Raw genomic sequence first — 23,085 nt, 5'->3', positions numbered from 1 at the left:
GAGTTTTTACATTGAAAAGGTGATGAATTTTGTCAAATGCTTTTCTTGAAGGGATTGATATAACTATATGAGTCTTTTGTAGTTTGTTGAAAACTAGGATACAGAACTGATTAAAATAAAGAAACCAAAAGGTACAATATTCTACCTGTTAACTGGTAATGATTGCTAAAGAATAATATTCAGAACTGACAAACATTTAGAGAAACAGGCACTCCCAATACATCACTGAGGCAAACTTAAATATATCAATATTTTTGCAAGATACTTAACAACATTTAACAAATTCCTTAAAGAGACCCTTTTACCCAGTGTTACCATTTCTAGACATTCTATAGGAGATTATTTGGTGAAGGTGGTTCTTTTCATGTCTGGGAGGGGGTCAGAAGGAACCCTCAAGATGAAATTAACAATTGAAGAGCTCACAATACACTAAGGCCAGCAGGTCAAACCCACGTATTTCATGTCTCCCGACATGGCTTATACCAGGAACAGAGCCAGAAGGAGCCGGCGACATGGAAGTTGAGGCAGTGTATTCATAGGTAAATTAGGCTGGGCCTGAAAGATCCAGATGACAGTATAGCAAAATGGCTTCTTTATGAAATCAATTCACTTGAACACTGGCAAATAACATGTTTATTTTTTTTTATTATTTTTTAAAAGATTTTATTTATTTATTCATGAGAGACACAGCGAGAGAGAGAGAGAGAGGCAGAGACACAGGCAGAGAGAGAAGCAGGCTCCATTCAGGGAGCCCGACAGGGAGCCCCCTAGAAAATCCCAAACTACAATCCCAGGGTCTCCAGGATCATGCCCCGGGCCGCAGGCGGCACTAAACCACTGAGCCACCGGGGCTGCCCTGAGCCACCAGGGCTGCCCAAATAACATGTTTATAAAGCACATCTTGTCTAATTGTTTTTTTAATCTTATTTTTATTTTTTAAAGATCTTATTTATTTATTCATGAGAGACACATAGAGAGAGGCAGAAACACAGGCAGAGGGAGAAGCAGGCTCCATGTAGGAAGCCCGACTCGGGACTTGATCCCAGAACTCCGGATCATGCCCCAAGCCAAAGGCAGACACTTAACCACTGAGCCACCCAGGCGTCCCCATCTTGTCTAATTGTAAAGGAGACTTTTTAGTGTTGCTAATAGCAACCCAAACATGGGGTTGTACTGAGGACTCAGAACAGCAGTAGATACAGGGGGCAGGCAGTGGGCAGAGAGGGAAGCCTGTACACTTGATCCTAAGTCCTTCCTGGGCTGAACAAAGCATTGGGTGCCTTTAATCATGAATCTTATTAAGTGTAGCCACACATCTGCAAAGTTTCATTTCCTACCGTTCAATGACATAAAAGTTGTCTCCATCGTCTCCTTGGTCAATGACATGCTCATCAACTTTGACTGTTCTTTCAAACATGGCATCAAGGACTTGAGAAAGTTGTTCCTGCAAGGTATACACACAAAGAGAAAAGGCGGCTTTTACACTGGCTGTGAAAAAAATGACTGCTTATCTCAGTTTGCAACTACAAGGTGGAAGTACACATATAGGATTGTTCCCCATATTCAAGCAATATCCTAAAAGCTGTCTGAAACAAATGTTTTCCCCTGACCGTTCAGCTTTGTACCTCCATGTACACAGCACAGTTGCCAAGTATTTTTGAGGCAGTACTGTTTTGAAAAAACATTCCATAATTTTTGCAAAACTAGGTATCTCAGTTATGGTACCCATTCTCCCAGTTGCACCCACATGACTGTCAGGCGCCTTGATGGCTCCACTATACCATCTGTAAACCATGCAATGCCATCTTCCTATGGGTGTTGATCTTAACAGGATGATCAAATCCTTTTTTTTTTTTTTTTTAGGATCATCACATCTAAAGGGCTGGGATAGACTTAGAAGTTACCTTACAGAGTAGCACAACTGCTCTGACTAGTCACGCACATTACTTAACCTCTCTGAGCCTCAGTTAACACATATTTTAAAAAGCATTTACAGGGATCCCTGGGTGGCGCAGCGGTTTGGCGCCTGCCTTTGGCCCAGGGCGCGATCCTGGAGACCCGGGATCGAATCCCACATCGGGCTCCCGGTGCATGGAGCCTGCTTCTCCCTCTGCCTGTGTCTCTGCCTCTCTCTCTTTCTTTCTCTGTGACTATCATAAATAAAATAAAAAAATAAAAATAAAAAAATAAAATAAAATAAAAATTAAAAAAAATAAGCGTTTACTAGTTTCTAGCTCATTGATTTTTATGACTAAAAGAGAAAAATCTAAGGAAAGTATCACACAACAGGTACTCAAAAATTGAGATCTATTCAAACATCTATATACAACACATATAATGACTTACTTATTATTACCTGCTATAATCAGAAGGTAACTGTATTGATAAGTATAGGGAAAACAAAACAATGCAATTAAATTCTAACAAAACAGTGGTCTCAGTCTAGGGCCAGCATCCCTCTGTCAGGAAGGGAGATCACTGGCTGTCAGGGGGCACTAATGAATATCAGCTTCAGCTCAAAGAAAGACTCTCCTTGGAGGAATGTGGACTGAAGACGTGGCAAGGAAAAATTTTATTGTTGCATAATTCCATGTGATTCAGTGTCTGTCAGTAAGACTGTGCTACCTAAAAATAACTGAGTAAACTAAAAGCATCTCTTTATTTCCACAGGTTCATGTGTGTTGAATACAAGCCAACAAATACTATAAGGGAAGTGATGTTCACATGCATTCCACATTCACATGGAATGTGAGCCCAATGTTGCCAGAAATCTCATGTTTAAATACAGATACCAACTCAAATTTTCAAGTACAATACAGACCAAACACATATACCTGTACCTAGCTATAACTGGCCTGTGGGCTGTCCATTGGCAGCTTCTTGTTCTAAGTAACTCTTCTCTGGCCTGGACTCTTCAAAAACATCAGTATCATAAGATACAGAATAAGGTGTAAGGGGAGGATTCTAGGCTGGAGATGACTAAAATGATACCATGACAACTAAAAGCAACACATGATTCAGGACTGAAAAACAAAACAAAAAAGCTATAGAGAACTTTACTGGGGAAATCTGAATATGGAATGGATGCGAGATAACATTACTGTATCAATGTTAATAATGGTATTGTGCTAATGTAGGAGAGTATCTTTGTTCTTAGAAAATATATCTTTTTTTTTTAATTGTTTTTTTTTAATTTTTATTTATTTACTTACGATAGTCACAGAGAGAGAGAGAGGCAGAGACACAGGCAGAGGGAGAAGCAGGCTCCATGCACCGGGAGCCCGATATGGGATTCGATCCTGGGTCTCCAGGATCGCGCCCTGGGCCAAAGGCAGGCGCCAAACCGCTGCGCCACCCAGGGATCCCTTAGAAAATATATCTTAAGGTATTTAGGGGCCAAGAGTCAAGATGTCTTAAACATATTTATAAATGGCTCAGGACAAAAGAAAAAAGCAGTTTACATGTACTTATGTGTGCGTACATACACACATGAAAGAAAATAAATGTGGCAAAATGTTAACAACCGGTCAGTCTAGGTAAAGGTACACGAGTGTTCATGATACTGTTCTTTTTATTTTCCTGTAAATTTGAAAATTTAAAACCAGAGATTTGGATAATAAATTTTTATTTTATTTATATATTTTTATTTATTTTTTAAAGTATGCTTTATATCCAAAGTAGGTGTAAATAAATCTTTACAAACTGAAACAAATACACTCACCAGAATGGCTAAAATTTGAGAAGATGGGCAATACCAAATATTGGTAAGGATATGGAGCAACTGGGAAGCTCATGTATTGTTGAATGCAAATGGTAAACCACTTTTAAAAAGACCTGGCAGATTTTTGTAAAATCTAACATATACCTACCCTATGACTTAGCAATTTTGCCCTCAGTTATTTTACTGAGGAGAAATGGGTGGGGGCGGGGAGTTCACAAAAAACATGTACAAAATGTCCACAGCATTATTCCTAAGAGCTAAAAACAAGAAATAGACCAGGTATCCATCAACAGGGGAAAAAAAAAGAATTAGCAAACTGGTATTTTCATATAATGGCATATTACTCAGCAACAAAAGAGGAATGAACTAACATCACCAGCAATAAGGCATGCTGACATTATGGACCCCTTGAAATGATGCTCTGAGAAAAAGACAATATAATTTCTTTGGGAGTCAGGCCAAGAATGTATATCCATATTCCATAGTCATAAGGAAACATCAGACAAATCCAATTGAGGTGCGTTCTATAAAATAACGAACCAGTACTCTTCAAAGTGTCAAGATCATGAAAGACCAGAAAGGACTGAAAACTATGACAGACTAAAGAGAAATAAGAACTAAATTACAAAGTGGGATTCTGAACTGGATCCTTAACCAGAAAAATAAAACCATAAGTGAGAAAACTGGTGAAATCTCAATAAGAGTTGTAGTTTATTTATTTATTTATTTATTTATTTATTTATTTATTTTATTTTATTTTTTTTTAATTTATTTATGATAGTCACAGAGAGAGAGAGAGAGAGGCAGAGACACAGGCAGAGAGAGAAGCAGGCTCCATGCACCGGGAGCCCGACGTGGGATTCGATCCCGGGTCTCCAGGATCGCGCCCTGGGCCAAAGGCAGGCGCCAAACCACTGCGCCACCCAGGGATCCCAAGAGTTGTAGTTTAGCCAATAGTATTGTAACAGTTAATTTCCTGGTTTCGCTCATTGTCCTATGGTTATGTTAAGATGTAGGAGATCCCTGGGTGGCTCAGAGGTTTAGCTCCTGCTGTCAGCCCAGGGTGTGATCCTGGAGTCCCGGGAAGGAGTCCCACATCGGGCTCTCTGCATGGAGCCTGCTTCTCCCTCTGCCTGTGTCTCTCATGAATAAATAAATAAAATCTTTTTTTTTTTTAATAAATAAAATCTTAAAAAAAAAAAAGTTGTTTATACCAGGGGAAGCTGGATGAAGAGTATATGGGAATTCTGTACTATTTTTGCAGCTTTTTTTTTGTCAGTCTAAAACTAATTCAAAATAAAAAGTGAAAAAGGAAAAGAAATGAACTACTGATAAATGCAACAGGGATGAGCTTCAAAAATTGCTGTGTGAAAGAAGTCTCACACAAAAGAGTGCACACTGTACGATTCCATTTATATGAAATCTGAGGAGAGGCAAATTTAATTTATTGCAGAATAAATCAAAATCGTAGTTGCCTCTGAGAGGAGATAGGGCCAGAATTGATCACAAGGGGGCATGAGGGCATTTTTGCGGGGTGTTTAACAAATGTTAAATGATTTGTTAGGGAATTTGGGTCACCCAAATGTATACATTTGTCAAACCTCAACGAACGCACTTAAAAGTTACGCATTTCATTGCATGTAAACTTTATATCAAAAGACTGTAAGTGGGACCCTTGGGTCACTCAGTGGTTGAGTGTCCACCTTCGGCTCAGGGCATGATCCCGAGGTCCGGGATCGAGTCCCACATTGGGCTCCCTGTAAGGAGCCTACTTCTCCCTCTGCCTCTCTCTGTGTGTCCCTCATGAATAAAGAAATAAAATCTTAAAAAAAAAAAAAAGACTTTATGCAAATATTGAAATTTAGTTCCATGATACACATGCCAAAGTATTTAAAGAAAAGTAGAGAGGATCCCTGGGTGGCTCAGGGGTTTAGCGCCTGCCTTTGGCTCAGGGCGTGATCCTGAGGTCCCGGCATCGAGTCCCACATCAGGCTCCCTGCATGGAGCCTGCTTCTCCCTCTGCCTGTGTCTCTGCCTCTCTCTCTCTCTCTGTGTCTCTCATGAATAAGTAAATAATATCTTTAAAAAAAATTAAAAAATAAAGGAAAGTATAATGATATCTACAACTTACTCTGAAACGAACCCAAAAGAGTAAGACGGGTTAATGGAGGAGCCAGCAAACAGCTGCCTGTTTCTGTAAATAATGTTTTACTGGAACACAGCCATACGTTTTCATTTATGTATGGTCTATGGCTGCTTCCCTGCTACAATAACAGAGCTGAATAGTTATAACAGACATACTTACTACCTAGTTCTGTAAGAAAAAGTTTACTGACCTCTTTGCTGAAAGATGGGTAGGTGGTATATAAGATAGCAAGCATAATAAAATGTTACTCATAGAATCAAAGCAGTGGATAAGTATGTGTTCCATAGAAGTCTCTCAACTTTATTGTATTTGAATATTTTCATGACAAAAATGTTAGAAAAATATAATTAAATATGAAATTTTAGTTATAAATGAAATGGTAAAATGGTTTTCTTCAATACTAAGAAAACTGTGAATATTAGATTGACATAGCAATTTCCCTTAGAATATCTGATGATATAAAATTTACAAGGGGTTTTGTTCAGTAGGTAAAGCAGCAAGTCTTCTTTCCATTTTTTTTTATTTTTAAAAAAATTTTTTTTAAATTTTTATTTATTTATGATAGTCACACCACAGAGAGAGAGAGAGAGGCAGAGACACAGGCAGAGGGAGAAGCAGGCTCCATGCACCGGGAGCCCGACGTGGAATTCGATCCCGGATCTCCAGGATCGCGCCCTGGGCCAAAGGCAGGCGCCGAACCGCTGCGCCACCCAGGGATCCCAAGTCTTCTTTCCATTGATACAGATGGATCTTCTAGGGAAAATAGGTGACACAGACCAGTATTTCTCACAATCAGCCTTTCCTTGAGGTCATGGTCTTTTTTTTTATTCAGCCTGAGACTAATAAAACTGACTAAAGTTCTGGCTATTCTTAAAACCACACAGACTGGTTTACAGATACCAGGGATGGTTGTGAGGATGTCATCCGAAGACTTATTTGCAGGAGCTGGGTGGTAGTAGAATTCTAATTCCATCCTTCGTGTCTCTGCACATTCTAGGATTCTCTGGTAGGCCCAGTACCTCAAGCCATTTATGTAGCTTCAGTGTGTGGCTCTCAAAGTAGAGGAGTAATGAAGTTTGAAGATTCTTCAACCTCCTGAGGTAGCCCCTACTCTCTATCTTCACCAAGGGAGGGAAGACATTCCCAGAAGAGATTCTATACCAGAGTCCTGCAGACACCCACTCCTCCCCACACCTGAGGTCTTTGCTGAGAAGTAATCACAAGAGGTGCCTCACATCGAAGGCCTGAGAAGTCATGCACTTCCAGTGGGTTAACTGCTACCAGAGAAGAGAATTCCATACTAGCATCTTTGGAGAAATTACTCTGCAGCATAAATTCAGACCCTCTAAACTAAGCCAGAGTCATGCAAACCTGTTTATCTCCTTTTAACATGACCAAACTGCATGGTCCTCAAATGGTATTTTCTTGGAGGAAGTACCAAAGCAATTCAGAGAAATACTGGAAGTCATCTGAAAAGCTCATTATAAGTTATGATAGGCAACACACTGCAAACATTTGTAAGTAAGATGAATCTAAAGTTTTATGCCTCATTTGACTGAGGCTAATATAACAAAAACTGTTTAAATGACAAATATACAAAAGCTAAAAGACAAAAATATTAAAAAAAAAAAAAAAAAAAAAAAAACGTTACCTGATCAAGATTTTTGAAAAGGAGAATATCTTTGCAAGCCTCCTGAAGTCTGCATCTCTGTTGATCAGTTTTAGGATGAATCACCTGTTAATCCAAATGAAACCAGGGAAATATTTTTATTCCATTTAACAATTTGGCTTTATTTACAGATCAGTAATTTTCTTTCTCCTAAAAAGTAGGGAAAACTAAGAGTTTGTTTACTGTAACTTTAATTCTATACAAATACTAAGCAGTGTCCTTGGCCATGGAGGGGCAAGGTGATGGGGGCAGAGCACCCACCCTGGGGCACTCACTGACTGTGTGACTGGCAGCAAGTCAGCTATCTCCTGGGAGCCTCAGCATTCTTGTCTGTAAAGCAGAGGGCTATAGATTTGTTCATTCAACAGATATTAAGCATCTACTAGGTGCCAGGCACTGTTCCACCTTTAGGGACACAGGGAATACACAAATAACACCTGCTCTCATCAGGTAAATCTGTAAAATATGTAAGAGAGTGACAAGGACAGGAGGAAAAAAAAGGTGGGGAAAGGTGATAAAAAAAAAGTATGTGTAGAGTGAGCAGATGAGGCCTCACTGAGAAGGTGATATTTGTGTAAAGATCTCAAGGAAGTGAGGATGATCTGAGGGACTGAGTCATGTGGACATCTCTATGGGAAGAGCACCTCAAGCAGAGAGAACAGCAAGTGAAAACAAGGCCTTGTGGTAGGTGAAAAGCATGTCTGAGAAACAACTAGGAGATGGGTGTGACTCATTCGGAGCAAGGGTGAAAGATCAGGAAGAGACCAAGTTGAGGGCTTAGGTGAGGGAAATGCTCAAATCAGAGAGGGCATTACAATGCAGAACTACAACTTTTCCCTAGCCACATGGAGGCAATTTGAAGGTTCTGACTGAGGAATGAAAAAGATCTGACTAATGTTTTTAAAGGTTCACACTGACTATCGAGTGAAGAACAGCCTTGAGTGAAGAGTGGAAGCCAGGAAACCACTGTGATTATTCCAGTGCCAGATCGTGTTGGTCAGGGGGGCAGAGGGCAAGGGAGAGAGCCTGCAGCCGACTCCCCACTTACACAGAGCCCAACATGGGGTTTGATCTCATGATGCTGAGATCATGACCTGAGCTGAAATCAAGAGTCAGATGCTTAACTGACTGAGCCACCCAGGTGCCCCCACTAAAAAAACCTGCTTTAACTTTTAAAAGTCATCAAGAAAAAAAAAAAAAAAAGTCATCAAGAATTTTACAATATCCAGAATGAATTTTTTAAATTTACATATCTATTAGATTCACACAATGGTACCATTTTATTATTAGAATACTTGAGAAATCTTTCATGGACTGCTCGTTTTAAGGCATACTTAAAAGATCATTGAAGCTTCTTTTATAGTATTAGCCTTTTAAAAGTGGTGATTCAGATATGCTTTTATAAAAATAATTTGGGGGCAGTCTGGGTGTCTCAGTGGTTTGGCACCTGCCTTCAGCCCAGGGCGTGATCCTGGAGACCCGGGATCAAGTCCCACGTCGGGCTCCCTGCATGGAGCCTGCTTCTCTTCTCCCTCTCCCTCTGCCTCTCTCTCTCTCTCTCTCTCTCTCTCTGTCTCTCATGAATAAATAAATAAAATCTTTACCAAAAAAAAATAATAATAAGGAAAATAAAAATAAAAATAAAAATAAAAAATAAAAGTTTAAAAATCTGAGTTTTTAAGGACCAAAGTGAACCATAGTCCTGCCACAACCACTGTTAACATCTGGGATATATTCTTCCAGAATAATTATTTGTACTAATAAACACTAGACAGATGGATAAACATATATATGTATGTATGTATGTGTGTGTGTGTGTATGTATGTATTTTAAAGTTTATTTACTTTTTAAAGTAATCTCTATACCAAAAGTGGGACTTGAACTCACAACCCCGAGGTTAAGTGCTGAATGCTCTTCCGACTAAGCCAACCAGACACCTCAGATTAATATATTTTTTTAAGTTATTTATTGAGTGTAGGGTCAAGAACCACTTGGATCCCTTGCTGTTAAATCTGGTCCTGTACCATCATTTCCAATGGCTGCCGATTCTCTTGATTTGAATGTACCATAACTTAACCCCTGGTAATCCCCTATTTTGAGGCATTGTTCCCATTTTTAACTACTACAACACTGCAATGATCTCTGTACATCCTCAGGAAGGATCCAGCTATTTGTCAAGGATGAATTCTCTTTCAGAATGAGTCAGTTGGCTTGACTATATTTAAGGTTTTGACAGTTACAGGTAGGCAGGCACCCCTTCTTACCATAACCTCAACCAGTCCTGCTTTCATTCTTCTTAATATCTGTCAAACTGGTGATAAAAAATATAGCACCTTGTTGAAATTTAATTTGTATTCATTTAAATTATCAGCATGATGTAGAGGAGGAGGGGAGTTAAGTACAGAATAAAATAAGGCAGTAAGTGCTGCCTTTGCAGCAATTCTTACCCTTGGATCAGTATCTTCCTCTTCCTCATCAGGGTTATAGGTCTCAGCACAGACTAAATTTGGAGAGAAAAACATAAAGAGAAAAGTGAATAAAACAGATGTGTGCTTTTACTGGAAAAATAGGAAGTGAACGTAGTTTCCTGTTATTCACTGGTTTCTAAAGCTGTAATGATTTTAAAGCCCTTTCAGCAATTAACAAATATATTAAGTACCTACTCATGTCAGGAATTCTATTAGGTTCTAAAAGGCCAGCTTTCTAGGGATCGGTAGTCTCAAATAGGAGAGAGTTGATAAAATATATCATAGAGAAAATCCCATGATAGTGGCAAGGACAAGGAAAGAAGTACTATCTCTGCTGAATTTTTTTTTTTTAAGATTTTATTTATTTATTCATGAGAGACAGAGAGAGAGAGAGGCAGAGACACAGGCAGAGGGAGAAGCAGGCTCCATGCAGGGAGCCTGACGCAGGACTCGATCCCGGGTCTCCAGGATCATGCCCTGGGCTGGAGGCGGTGCTAAACCGCTAAGCCACCTGGGCTGCCCTCTCTGCTGAATTTTTAAGCATGGGTAGAAAAATCAGAGTACAACATATGCAATATAAACACATGGATATGGATATGGAGTAATTATGAAAAGAATCAATTAAAATTGTTCAACATCATTCTGTACATAAATGATTTAAAAATAAAAACAAATTTTATTTATTTATTTATTTATTTATTTATTTATTTATTTATTTATTTTTACAGATTTTATTTATTTATTCATGAGAGACAGGCAGAGACACAGGCAGAGGGAGAAGCAGGCTCCCTGCAGGAAGCCCGATTCAGGACTCGATCCCAGGACCCTGGGATCACGACCTGAGCCAAAGGCAGACACTCAACTGCTGAGCCATGGAGGCACCCCAATAAGAATGAATTTTAAACAAAATGAATACTATGTGTCAGTCTTTCTTCTGGGTACAATATTATACAAATCTAAAATCAACTGGATTTTCCTTGTAGGTAACCTATGTTTGTTGCACTGGTTGGCTGCAGGACTTGTCTCTCTTGCAATTCAAAGATTCAGAAAATATTTACTGAATATTTGTAATAGAAAAATTATCAGAAATTATAGAACTATAAAAAATATGATATAACTATTTGAATAATACACTACAAGAAAAAAACTAGAAAGCTCTCCAAGGGCTAATAGGGATTTCTAGGGAAAAAAGCAAAACGAAGGATATATGTAGTATGTTCTCCCTTCCGTAAAGTATTTCTATGAGAAAGAAGGAACACTAAGATGAGGGGAAAAAAAATATATATATAAATATGAATATATACATAAAAGTTTTTTTTTTACCTGTTTATTTTTCCAAAGGGAAATAGAGAAGGATAAACCAGGAAGTTAGCAGGCAAGGAATCCAAATGGTTCGTGACCCTACACTCAATGCATTTGTATTATAGCTAACAACTAGGGATACATACTGCTTTCTTTTTTTTTTTTTTTTTTAATTTTTATTTATTCATGATAGGCACACAGTGAGAGAGAGAGAGGCAGAGACACAGGCAGAGGGAGAAGCAGGCTCCATGCACCGGGAGCCTGACGTGGGATTTGATCCCGGATCTCCAGGATTGCGCCCTGGGCCAAAGGCAGGCGCCAAACCGCTGCGCCACCCAGGGATCCCTACATACTGCTTTCAATTTAACTCCTGGCTTATTAGACACATTTACTCACTGCAGCCTTGGTCTAGTTGCATCCCAGCTTCCCCTTCCTACTGATTCTCTGAATGCATGGAACACCTGAGAAATGGTGTATCAGGCAGAGAGGAGTCCCTTCCCTGCCTACCCTACGGTACTCTAGTGTGGGTCACACCTCCTGTACTGTAATAACCATCAATACTCTGCCTGTCCAACAGGGATCCAGTATCCTTACCCAGAGAAAAATTAGGGAGAAGGGAGTAAAAGGACATATACTATTCTAGTATAAAACAGCACCAGGTAATGTTCTGCAGGAAGGTCTGCTTAGTCCCTGACTGGTACATGCTTCGGGTAGCTGAGCCAGGAAAGTGACAACAGGATGTAGATAATGACTAACTTTCTCCAAGCCATTCCTGATTCCACAAGATGAGGTCAGCTACATTTATCTCAGATCTGTCCTAAAGATTAAGACACATACCTTCCTGAGTTCCTAGACATATTGCTGCCACTTTTTTGCACCTTCATAGATTATTTTGGTAGATTTGAGGAAGCTGCATTGCGGACACACTATTAAATTGCAAGCCTCTTGGCTCTCTGTGCTCTTGATTAATATTGTCGTTAGCAGCCCAGTTTTCTAAACCAGAAATTTGCAACTCACCATTACTTCTTTCATTCACCTCTTACCCAATGAATACATCAAATTCTCCTTCAGAAATATTTTCATATTGGGGATCCCCGGGTGGCTCAGCAGTTTAGCGCCTGCCTTTGGCCCAGGGTGTGATCCTGGAATCCCAGGATCAAGTCCTGCATCGGGCTGCCTGCATGGAGCCTGCTTCTCCCTCTGCCTGTGTCTCTGCCTCTCTCTCTCTCTCTTTGTGTCTCTCTCATGAATAAATAAAAATTTTAAAAAAGAAAAAAAAAGAAAGAAATATTCTCTTATCTGACCTTTATTCAATGTACTTCAATTGCTACTTCTTGGTCCAGGACCTCAAAATATCTTCTTAGAAAAATGCATTTAAAAACCCTCACTTTAGGGATGCCTGGGTGGCTCAGCAGTTTAGCGTCCACCTTTGGCTCAGGGCGTGATCTTGGGGCCCTGGGATGGAGTCCCACATCAGGCTCCCTGCTTGGGGCCTGCTTCTCCCTCTGCCTGTGTCTCTGCCTCTCTCATGAATTAATAAATAAAATCTTAAAAAAAAAAAACCCTCACTTTGGAGACAGATGGGTACATGACTATTATTATACTTCCTCTACTTTTGCATATGTATGAAAATTTTCATTTAAAAAGTTTAAAATAATAAGTCTGTGATGATGAGACTGACAGGATTTTACTGATAATGACATAGTCTTGGGCTAGCCTATTTCCAGGCTTGCTTTTCCTCTGATTTTGAAGGAAAGTACTTCAGTGACTTAGTTTGTTTTTATGGTTTTATTTTTTAAAAAAAGACTCAAAGGTTTTTTCAGTTATATATATTTTTTTAATTTTTATTTATTTATGATAGTCACAGAGAGAGAGAGAGAGAGAGAGGCAGAGACACAGGCAGAGGGAGAAGCAGGCTCCATGCACCGGGAGCCTGACGTGGGACTCGATCCCGGGTCTCCAGGATCACACCCTGGGCCAAAGGCAGGCGCCAAACCGCTGTGCCACCCAGGGATCCCCTTCAGTTATCTTATTACTGATGTGTAGAATTGCTGACAGTTTTTTAACGTTTTTATTTTTTTCATGTGTTTTTATTGAAGTTCAATTTGCCAACATATAGTATAACACCCAGTGCTCATCCCATCAAGTGCCCTTCTCAGTACATCCCCCAGTTACCTCAACACCCCTGCCCACCTCCCCTTCCATAACCCTTTGTTCCTTTTCCAGAGTTAGGAGTCTCTCATGCTTTGTCTCCCTCTCCATTTTTTCCCCACTCAGTTCACCTCCTTTCCCTTATAATCCCTTTCACTATTTCTTATATTCCCCGTCTGAGTGAAACCATGTGATGTTCTCCTCTGATGACTTACTTTGCTCAGCATAATACCCTCCAGTTCCATCCACGTCGAAGCAAATGGTGGGTATTTGTCATTTCTGATGGCTGAGTAATATTCCATTGTATATATATACCACATGCTCTTTATCCATTCATCTGTCGAAGGACATCATGGCTCCTTCCACAAGTTGGCTATTGTGGACATTGCTGCTATAAACATTCGGGTGCAGGTGTTCTGGCGTTTCACTACATCTGTATCTTTGGGGTAAATACCCCGTAATGCAATTTCTGGGTCATAGGGTAGCTCTATTTTTAACTTTCTGAGGAACCTCCACACTGTTTTCCAGAGTGGCTGCACCAGTTCACATTCCCACCAACAGTGCAAGAGGGTTCCCTCTTCTCCATATCTTCTCCAACATTTGGAGAGTTGTTTCCTGTCTTGTTAATTTTCCCCATTCTCACTGGTGAGAGGTGGTATCTCATTGTGGTTTTGCTTTGTATTTCCCTGATGGCAAACGATGTGGAGCATTTTCTCATGTGCTTGTTGGCCATGTGTATGTCTTCTCAAAGGTCTTTTTTAAAAAAAGATTTTATTTATTTATTTTGAGAGAGAGAGAGAGAGAGCACAAGTGCACACATGCATGCATGCCTGAGCAGGTGGGGGAGGGTAGGGGAGAATCTCAAGCAGACTCCATGCTTAAGAGCACAGAGCCTGGCTGAGCACAGAGCCTGGCTCAGGGTTCAATCTCACCACCCTGAGATCAGGACCTCTGTCAAAATCAAGAGTCAGATGCTTCACCAACTGAGCCATCCAGGTGCCCCTCGTTTTTATATTTTTAGACATTAACCTAACTCAGGCAATAAATGTTACAGTCTTCAAGTCCTAAGGTGCAGCACTGTGATTTAAGCAAAAATAGTTATTTCCAGTAAAATTATTATTTTTGTGGAAAAACATTATGTCTTTATTTTCCAAAACTTGATTTTGAATTTCTTCCCTTTTCTTTTGAACTCCAGACTCACCTCTCTTTGCCTGTTCCCTCTGTTTCTACCCAATCTCTCTACTTCTTCCTGGTCTTGATCCCAAACCACTTCTTTCATCTTCTGTATAAAAGTCCATTTTTAAAAAAGATTCTATGTATTTATTCATGAGAGGCACACAGAGAGAGAAAGAGAGAGGCAGAGACACAAGCAGAGGGAGAAGCTTCATGCAGGGAGTCCAACATGGGACTTGATCCCAGGTCTCCAGGATCACACCCTGGGCCGAAGGCGGCGCTAAACCGCTGAGCCACCAGGGCTGCTCCTAAAAGTCCATTTTTAAGTGTCTATGTGGTTGTTGCCCCAGAGTCTGTGTGATCTCCTATGAAGCCTCAAGAAAGATACTGAGTGTCATGAGATGTGTAACACCTACTGAAAACGAAGACTGAAAGAGTAGCACAATCCCTGGTTCCAGGGAATTTGTTTTGCCACAGTCTTCCAGCAGATGTCACTGGTTGGCAACACGAAACTGTACAAAGTGACAAGAACCTATCCAGCACAATTTCTTCTTCCAAATTTTATTTTTATTTATTTTAAAGATTTTATTCATTCATGAGAGACATACAGAGAGAGAGAGAGAGAGAGAGAAAGAGGCAGAGACACAGGCAGAGGGAGAAGCAGGCTCCATGCAGGGAGCCTGACGTGGGACTTGATCCTGGGTCTTCAGGATCAGGCCCTGGGCTGAAGGCAGCGCTAAATCGCTGAGCCACCCGGGCTGCCCTCTTCTTCCAAATTTTAATTGATGCTTCTGTCATCCAGAAATGTGGATCATCTTTTTAAAGATTTTATTTTTAAGTAATTTCTACACCTAATGTGGGGCTCAAACTCACAATCCTGAGATCAAGAGTTGCACACTCTATCAACTGAGCCAGCCAGGTGCTCCCAGAAATGTGAATCATTAAAGTGTGCTGGTGAGAGAAAACCCTTTCATATTTACAAAGAAGTGAGCACAGATCCTGGTCACATCCTGAGGTGCTATGCTCTCCTGCTAGCTCCCGTGTAGAGTTGATTCAGCCTGTGTATATTTCTCAGCTTGGGCTGCCATAATAAATACCAGGCAGAATGGCTTAAAGAACAGAAATCTATTCTCTCACAGTTCTAGAGAATGGAAATTCAAGATCAAGGTACTGGCACGTTTTATTTCTCCTGGGGCCTCTTCCCTTGGCTCACGAGTGGCTGCCCTCTTGCTGTGTCCTCATATGGCCCTCTGTTTCTATGGTACACTCCCTGGTGTCTCTTCCTCTTCTTATAAGGACACCAGTCCTATTGGATTAGGGCTCCACTCTTATAACCTCATTTAACCTTAATTGCCTCTTTTTTTTTTTTTTTTTAAAGGCCCTTTCTCCAAATACAGTCATATTGGGCCTCACATAGGAATTCACAAGGGACAAAATTCAGTATGTAACACTGGGTTTCTAAATTATTTTCAGTAATGTTTGGTAATATTTTACCTGAAGATAGCTATTGGTGGAAAAAATACTGAATACTGTGAAAGGCTATCTAGACAAAAATCAATATTTCAGTCTATTGTAAGCATGTAAGCCTTAAAAGACAGGGACGCCTCATGAAGGAAGAGCACCTATCATGCAGAGAGGAGTGACTACTATGGCACCAGATGCACAGCAGACTCTACTGACTGGTCACAGTCATCACCAGATCAGATTATCCCTGCCTAAATATGGCATGATGCCAACACACAAATTTCTGATTAAAATGCTTTGAAGCTTCAATATACATTTAATAAATGAAAGGATTTTTCTGGGGATGAAGTTTTTTAATTAACAGAATCAGACTAACATTTCAAACTCAGAGCCAGTTAATACTACTTTAGGACTATTTCAAGAAAGCTGCCTTTAAAGAATTTACAAACTCTCTTCATTTGATGAATTTATCACATGACATAGAAGGACTGTTCTGTTAGAACTTAAACTTGGAAGGCACAGCTTTTCAGACAAGAGAGGGCGCGTTTGGGGTGGTATGTCCGTAGACAGGCAGAGCTTTTCAATTCTATTGCTTTGCAATGGAGACCCAGCATCAAAGAAGGGAAGAGCTCATCTCTGAAGCTACTACATGCACCAGGGTCTGAGCTTCAATCCACCCACCACTCACTCATTCACTATTTCCCTATATTCCAGATCCCTGGTCTGTTTCTTCAGTGGTGAGAAGCAATAACAATATGAAAATCATGTAAAAAGTGGGGAGTAGGAGGAGACATTTATTTTTTTTTTAATTTTTTAATTTATTTATGATAGTCACAGAGAGAGAGAGAGAGAGAGAGAGAGAGAGAGGCAGAGACACAGGCAGAGGGAGAAGCAGGCTCCATGCACCGGGAGCCCGACGTGGGATTCGATCCCGGGTCTCCAGGATCGCGCCCTGGGCCAAAGGCAGGCGCCAAACCGCTGCGCCACCCAGGGATCCCGGAGGAGACATTTAAAACACAGGGCTGCAGGGCACATGGGTGGCTTGGGCAGTTAAACATCCGACTTTTGATTTTGGCTCAGGTCATGATCTCAGGGTCCTGAGTTCAAGCCCCATACTGGGCTCCACACTCATCAAGGAGTCTGCTAGAGTCCCTCTCTCTCTGCCTATCCCCCCCAAATAAATAAATAAATCTTAAAAAAAAATAAAACACAGGGCTGGGCTCACAGGAGATACTCAACAATTGCTAGCTCTCTTACACTGTTTTACATTCCAGATTATTATTCAGTCAGACACACTGAGTTGTTGAAGTCTCCTGCAGTTTCTTTTTTTTTTTTTTTTTAAGATTTTATTTATTTATTCAGGAGAGACAGAGGGAGAGAGAGGCAGAGACACAGGCAGAGGGAGAAGCAGGCTCCATGAAGGGAGCCTGATGTGGGACTTGATCCCGGGTCTCCAGGATCACGTCCTGAGCCAACGGCGGTGCTAAACCGCTGAGCCACCTGGGCTGCCCTCTCCTGCAGTTTCTGACATAGCACATGTCCTCACATAGCTAGTCATTGCTGAAATTCTTGGATCACATAAGGAGCCCTATTCCCTACTTCTCTTTCCAATCTTATTTTATCTCATTACTTATAGCCAGAGCAGCCAGATCCAGTTCATCCCCCTTTGAGTCTTAAGACATTCTTTCCCACAGAATGCATCCTTGGTACTAGTCAAACAGTAACCATGTCTTACAAATTCCAGTGCAATTTCTGCTTCCTCCTTCAAAGATGTATCTCTTAATTTTTTTCTGCCCACAGTAATTTCTCCTTCTGATTTCTAACCCCTTGCTTTTGCTCCTTTCTTCTATTCATCCATTCATATTTACTGACGTTGTTCTAAATGTTAACTATATGCATCAACGAACAAAACACAAAACTTCTCTGCCTGATTGGAGCTTATACTCTAGCACAAGGACTAGATAATAAATAGGACAAATAACTTAAGAAGGAGAGAGTGAGAGAGACAGTAATGAGAAAATAAGTGAGGGAGATAGGGTGTGTGTGTGTGTGTGTGTGTGTGTGTTGTGTGTTGTGTCTTACTGAAGACCTGAGAAGGTGTTTTGCAAATAAAGGTCTAAAGGATGTAAGCAATCTACAAAGATAGTTATGATGAGATACAGGAGCAAAAGTCTGATTAAATTGGACTCAAGGGAGAATAGAAGAGAAACTAGATACAACAAATATTGATTGCTCCTTCAAGGAATTTGCTATAAAGATATGCAGGGGGAAAAAGGGTGGTGGCTGGAGAGGGAAGAGTGTTTTTAAAAAGTTTTATTTTTATAAGAAGTGGAAATCAATACTGTGTTTCTCCACTAAGAAGAATAATCCAGGTGAAGGATAAAGATCATGCAAGATAGGGGCAGCCCGGGTGGCTCAGTGGTTTAGTGCTGACTTCAGCCCAGGGCCTGATCCTGGGGACCCGGGATCGAGTCCCACATTGGGCTCCCTGCATGGAGCCTGCTTCTCCCCCTTCCTGTGTCTCTGCTACTCTGTGTGTCTCTCATGAATAACTAGATAAAATCTTAATTAAAAAAAAAAGATCATGCAGGATAAAGAGGAAGTAACTGCTAGGAGGATAAAGGGAAGAGGTCTAGTGTATAGGCGGACACTGGACTCACAGGCAGGTAAGGAAGAATAGATGTGGTGATGGGAGTCTATGGAAACTATCTTTCATAGCTTCTATTTCCTTAGTTAAGAAAAAAATCATCTGCCAGGAATGAGGATTCAGGATGAGGTGCAGGTTTTGGAATAAAGAAGGTATGAAAGGCTTATCTGGGAGAACAGAAGAATGAAAGAAGTATGGAGACACAGGATGATTGCAGGCATCCAGAGCCTACTAGTATTGAATGATCATGTACTGAAAGTAAGATTAGTCAACAGGGCTGTGTATTTTCCTTCCATCAAATACTGCTGTGGGGCAGATGCAGAGTAAGTGGACAGGTGGGCTGGGATCCCTGGGTGGCGCAGCGGTTTGGCACCTGCCTTTGGCCCAGGGCGCGATCCTGGAGACCCGGGATTGAATCCCACGTCGGGCTCCCGGTGCATGGAGCCTGCTTCTCCCTCTGCCTGTGTCTCTGCCTCTCTCTCTCTCACTGTGTGCCTATCATAAATAAATAAATTAATTAAAAAAAAAAAGTGGACAGGTGGGCTTAAATAGAATGTGGTTTAGCCAAGCAAGTAAAAAGGAAACAGTAAATTGAAGGTATGTGCCACAGAGTGGTTATAATCATTGACTGAGGAATAATTTAAGGTTAGTAAAAGACGAAGGGAGGAACAGTGGAAAGAAAGATCAAGTTGTCAGGGTTGGAGCAGGATAGCAAAAGAGCCCAGGTGACAGCAGGTGGTGGGAGACTGGGATCACTGAGTATGAAAAGTTGTAATGCCTGGGGTACCGGTGGCTCAGTCTGTTAAGCATCTGACTCTTGATTTCAGCCCAGGTCTTGATCTCATGGTAGTGAGATCCAGCCCAGCATCAGCTTAAGATTCTCTCTCTCTCTCTTTCTCTCTCTCTCTCTGCCACTCCCCCTCTAAAAAAGAGTTGTAATGCTTGTCATTCCAGAGAATGACCAGAGGGGTGAGTGGCTGAAGTTGGGTGAAAGACAAGAGGTCAATGAATGGAAGGGCAAGACATTGAGAAAATCATCTATATGGAAATAAGAAGAAAACAGCCTATGCATTATTAGAGAACTAAAAACCAGGAGGGGAAGTGGCTGAGAGAATATAATAACGTGAAGTTTGAAGGCGAGGGTTGTAGGGAGGAGGGAGAGACAATGGTCTGGAAGCACTAAGGAGTATAGAAATATTTACCATTTACCCACCTCCTGTCTGTATTACAAGAAAGAAGGAAGAAAAGAATCACAATTTGAGAAGCCTGCAGGGCAAGCCAAGCTTCAGCTAGATCCAGAAGATGAAAGCTACATTCAGAGGTAACAGGCTGAGAATTTAGGGGATTTATATGAAAACTGACCAAAAGGTCCAGAGGGTATAAGAAAGGGTCCTGAGAGATAAGAAGGGTAGAATTTAGGACTCCTGATACTTTTAGGTACATTATCACCTCGACTGTTCAAGCGACTTAACCTCTGCCTTGTCCTCAGTTTCTGCATCTGTACAGTGAGGATAATCATGGCATGTACCTCACTGTTAATGTGAGGATTATGTTCAATGACACAAGGAAGGTATTTACATAGACCTTAAAATTGTGCACCTAACACATAGCCTGGATGAAAAGAACATTAGCTATTCCTACAGGCTATTTTCTCTCCTGCATAATCATTTTGGATTCTTTTTTTTTTTTTAAAGATTTATTTATTTATTTATTTATTTATTTATTTATTTATTTAATCATTCATGATAGACATAGACATAGAGAGAGAGAAAGAGAGAGAGAGAGGCAGAGACACAGGCAGAGGGAGAAGCAGGCTCCATGCAGGGAGCCCGACATGGGACTCGATTCCGGGACTCCAGGATCGCGCCCTGGGCCAAAGGCAGGTGCTAAAACGCTGAGCCACCCAGGGATCCCCCTCATTTTGGATTCTTTTAAGAATCTTTTAACTTAGCATTTGAATAATATTGAGAAGTTTTAAACCTTCAATAAGATTGCAAAATCTGGGATGCCTGGGTGGCTCAGCAGTTGAGCATCTGCCTTTGGCTTAGGGCATGATCCCGGAATTCCCGAATCGAGTCCCACATCGGGCTTCCTGCATGGGGCCTGCTTCTCCCTCTGCCTATGTCTCTATGTCTCTGTCTTTCTGTCTCTCTCTCTCTCATGAATAAATAAAATCTAAAAAAAAAAAAAAAAAAAAAGGATTGCAAAATCTAAGGAGGAGGGATTATTGTTTGAGTTCTCCACAGAGTTCAGGCCTGAACACTGACAGCTCAAGCAGCAATTCATGAACACCATCCAGGACCTCTGGATGAGATATCACTGTACTCACCATCTCCCAGATCTGTCCTACAGAGGTCAAGAGACATTACTAATCATTTGGGGAAAAGAAAGTAGGGATGTCTGGGTAGCTCAGGGGTTGACTACCTGCCTTCAGCTCAGGGTGTGATCCTGGGTCTGAGGATCGAGTACTACATTGGGCTCCCTGTGAAAAGCTTCTCCCTCTGCCTATGTCTCTGCCTCTCTCTGATGACTGAAAGGAAAGGAAAGGAAAAGAAAAGAAAAGAAGAAAAAAGAAAAAAGAAAAAAGAAAAAAGAAAAGACAAGACAAGAAAAGAAAAGAAAAGAAAAGAAAAGAAAAGAAAAGAAAAAAGAAAAGAAAAGGAGGCCAAGAATGAACAAAATGGAAGGTAATAGCTCATGGATCTCATACCAACCTTAATCCATACTTAATTTCTTCTCCATAATGTCTCACTACACATAAGAACATAGTTTTTTCAATCTCCTTTCAACATACTTTGGTGTACAACCTTACTAAAGGCTTTCTGAAACATAAATGAGCAGATTTTCTCAAAGAAAAGGACAAAGGGATAGAAAAGGGATTCCTAGTCTCACTACATATTAGTTTATATGACAATTTAAAATCAAGGATTCCCAGAATGAGGGGATATCAAAGAATGATGTGATATATACAGCTCACACACAGCAGGTTTGAAACACATTAACATCCCCACTATACAATCAAATAAACTCTGGATGTATCCAAAAGTCAAACATTTTAATTATAAGGAAACTTCCAGAAAATATATTTATTAGGTCTATAAAAGGGGAGGGGAACCTTCTCAGCTTAAGAACAATTATTTAGCTCTTTTCGTGCCTAGTGCAGCCATGGCTTGTGGTCCCAAGAAGCACCTGAAGCATGTAGCAGCTCCAAAGCACTGGATGCTGGATAAACTGACCAGTGTGTTTGCCCCTCGCCCATCTACTGGCCCCCATAAGTTGAGAGAATGTCTTCCTCTCATCATTTTCCTAAGGAACAGACTTAAGTATGCCCTAACAGGAGATGCAGTGAAGAAGATCTGTATGCAGCGTTTTATTAAGATTGATGGCAAGTCTGAACTGATATCACCTGCCCTGCTGGTTTTATGGATGTCATCAGCATTGACAAAACTGGGGAGAATTTCCGTCTAATCTATGACACCAAGGGTCGTTTTGCTGTTCATCGGATTACACCTGAGGAGGCCAAGTATAAGTTGCACGAAGTGAGAAAGATCTTTGTGGGAACAAAAGGAATCCCTCATCTGGTGACTCATGATGCTCGCACCATCCGCTATCCTGATCCCCTCATCAAGGTGAATGACACCATTCAGATTGATTTGGAGACTGGAAAGATTACTGATTTCATCAAGTTTGATACTGATAATCTGTGTATGGTGAATGGAGGCACCAACCTGGGAAGAATTGGTGTGATCACCAAAGGAGAGAGACACCCTGGTTCTTTTGATGTAGTTCACGTGAAAGATGCCAATGGCAACAGCTTCATCACCCAACTCTCCAACATTTTTGTTATTGGCAAAGGCAGCAAACCATGGATTTCTCTTCCCCGCACAAAGGGTATCTGCCTTACTATTGCTAAGGAAAGAGACAAGAGACTGGCAATCAAACAGAACAGTGGGTAAAATGGTCCCTAGGTGATGTGATTGAAAGTCTTTATACTTAAAGATTCTACAGCATGGGAAAAAAAAAAAAGAGGAATTATTTTTTAAAAATGAAGATATATATATTCTATATATATTCAATAAATACTTAGTGTTTGCTATGTGCCAGGCAGGCAGTGTTCATGGAATCAGTCACGTACTAAAGTTTTTTTTTTTTTTTAATTTATTTATTCATGATAGTCACACACAGAGAGAGAGAGAGAGAGGCAGAGACACAGGCAGAGAGAGAAGCAGGCTCCATGCACCAGGAGCCCGATGTGGGATTTGATCCCGGGTCTCCAGGATTGTGCCCTGGGCCAAAGGCAGGCGCCAAACCACTGCGCCACCCAGGGATCCCAAAGTTTTTGA

General features: G+C 40.8%; 1 protein-coding gene and 1 pseudogene across 2 annotated transcripts in view; one reads left to right on the top strand and one right to left on the bottom strand.

The window, feature by feature from the left end:
* PRKAR2A (protein kinase cAMP-dependent type II regulatory subunit alpha) overlaps window positions 1-23,085 on the bottom strand; it is a 111,162-nt gene that overhangs the window by 29,706 nt on the left and 58,371 nt on the right. For both annotated transcript variants that reach the window (XM_077858919.1, XM_077858920.1), the window contains exons 3-5: window positions 9,985-10,037; window positions 7,519-7,602; window positions 1,338-1,444 (exon numbers count right to left, since the gene is read on the bottom strand). In XM_077858919.1, coding sequence (XP_077715045.1) covers window positions 1,338-1,444; window positions 7,519-7,602; window positions 9,985-10,037 — 244 coding nt within the window. The remainder of the gene's footprint in view (window positions 1-1,337; window positions 1,445-7,518; window positions 7,603-9,984; window positions 10,038-23,085) is intronic.
* On the top strand, window positions 21,868-22,733 carry LOC144290083 (small ribosomal subunit protein eS4, X isoform-like; annotated as a pseudogene).

This window comes from Canis aureus, chromosome 19 (genome assembly GCF_053574225.1).
Source record: "Canis aureus isolate CA01 chromosome 19, VMU_Caureus_v.1.0, whole genome shotgun sequence".
Taxonomy (NCBI): domain Eukaryota; kingdom Metazoa; phylum Chordata; class Mammalia; order Carnivora; family Canidae; genus Canis; species Canis aureus.
Note: the sequence above shows the minus strand (reverse complement) of the source record. Positions and strands in the feature narration are given on the sequence as shown.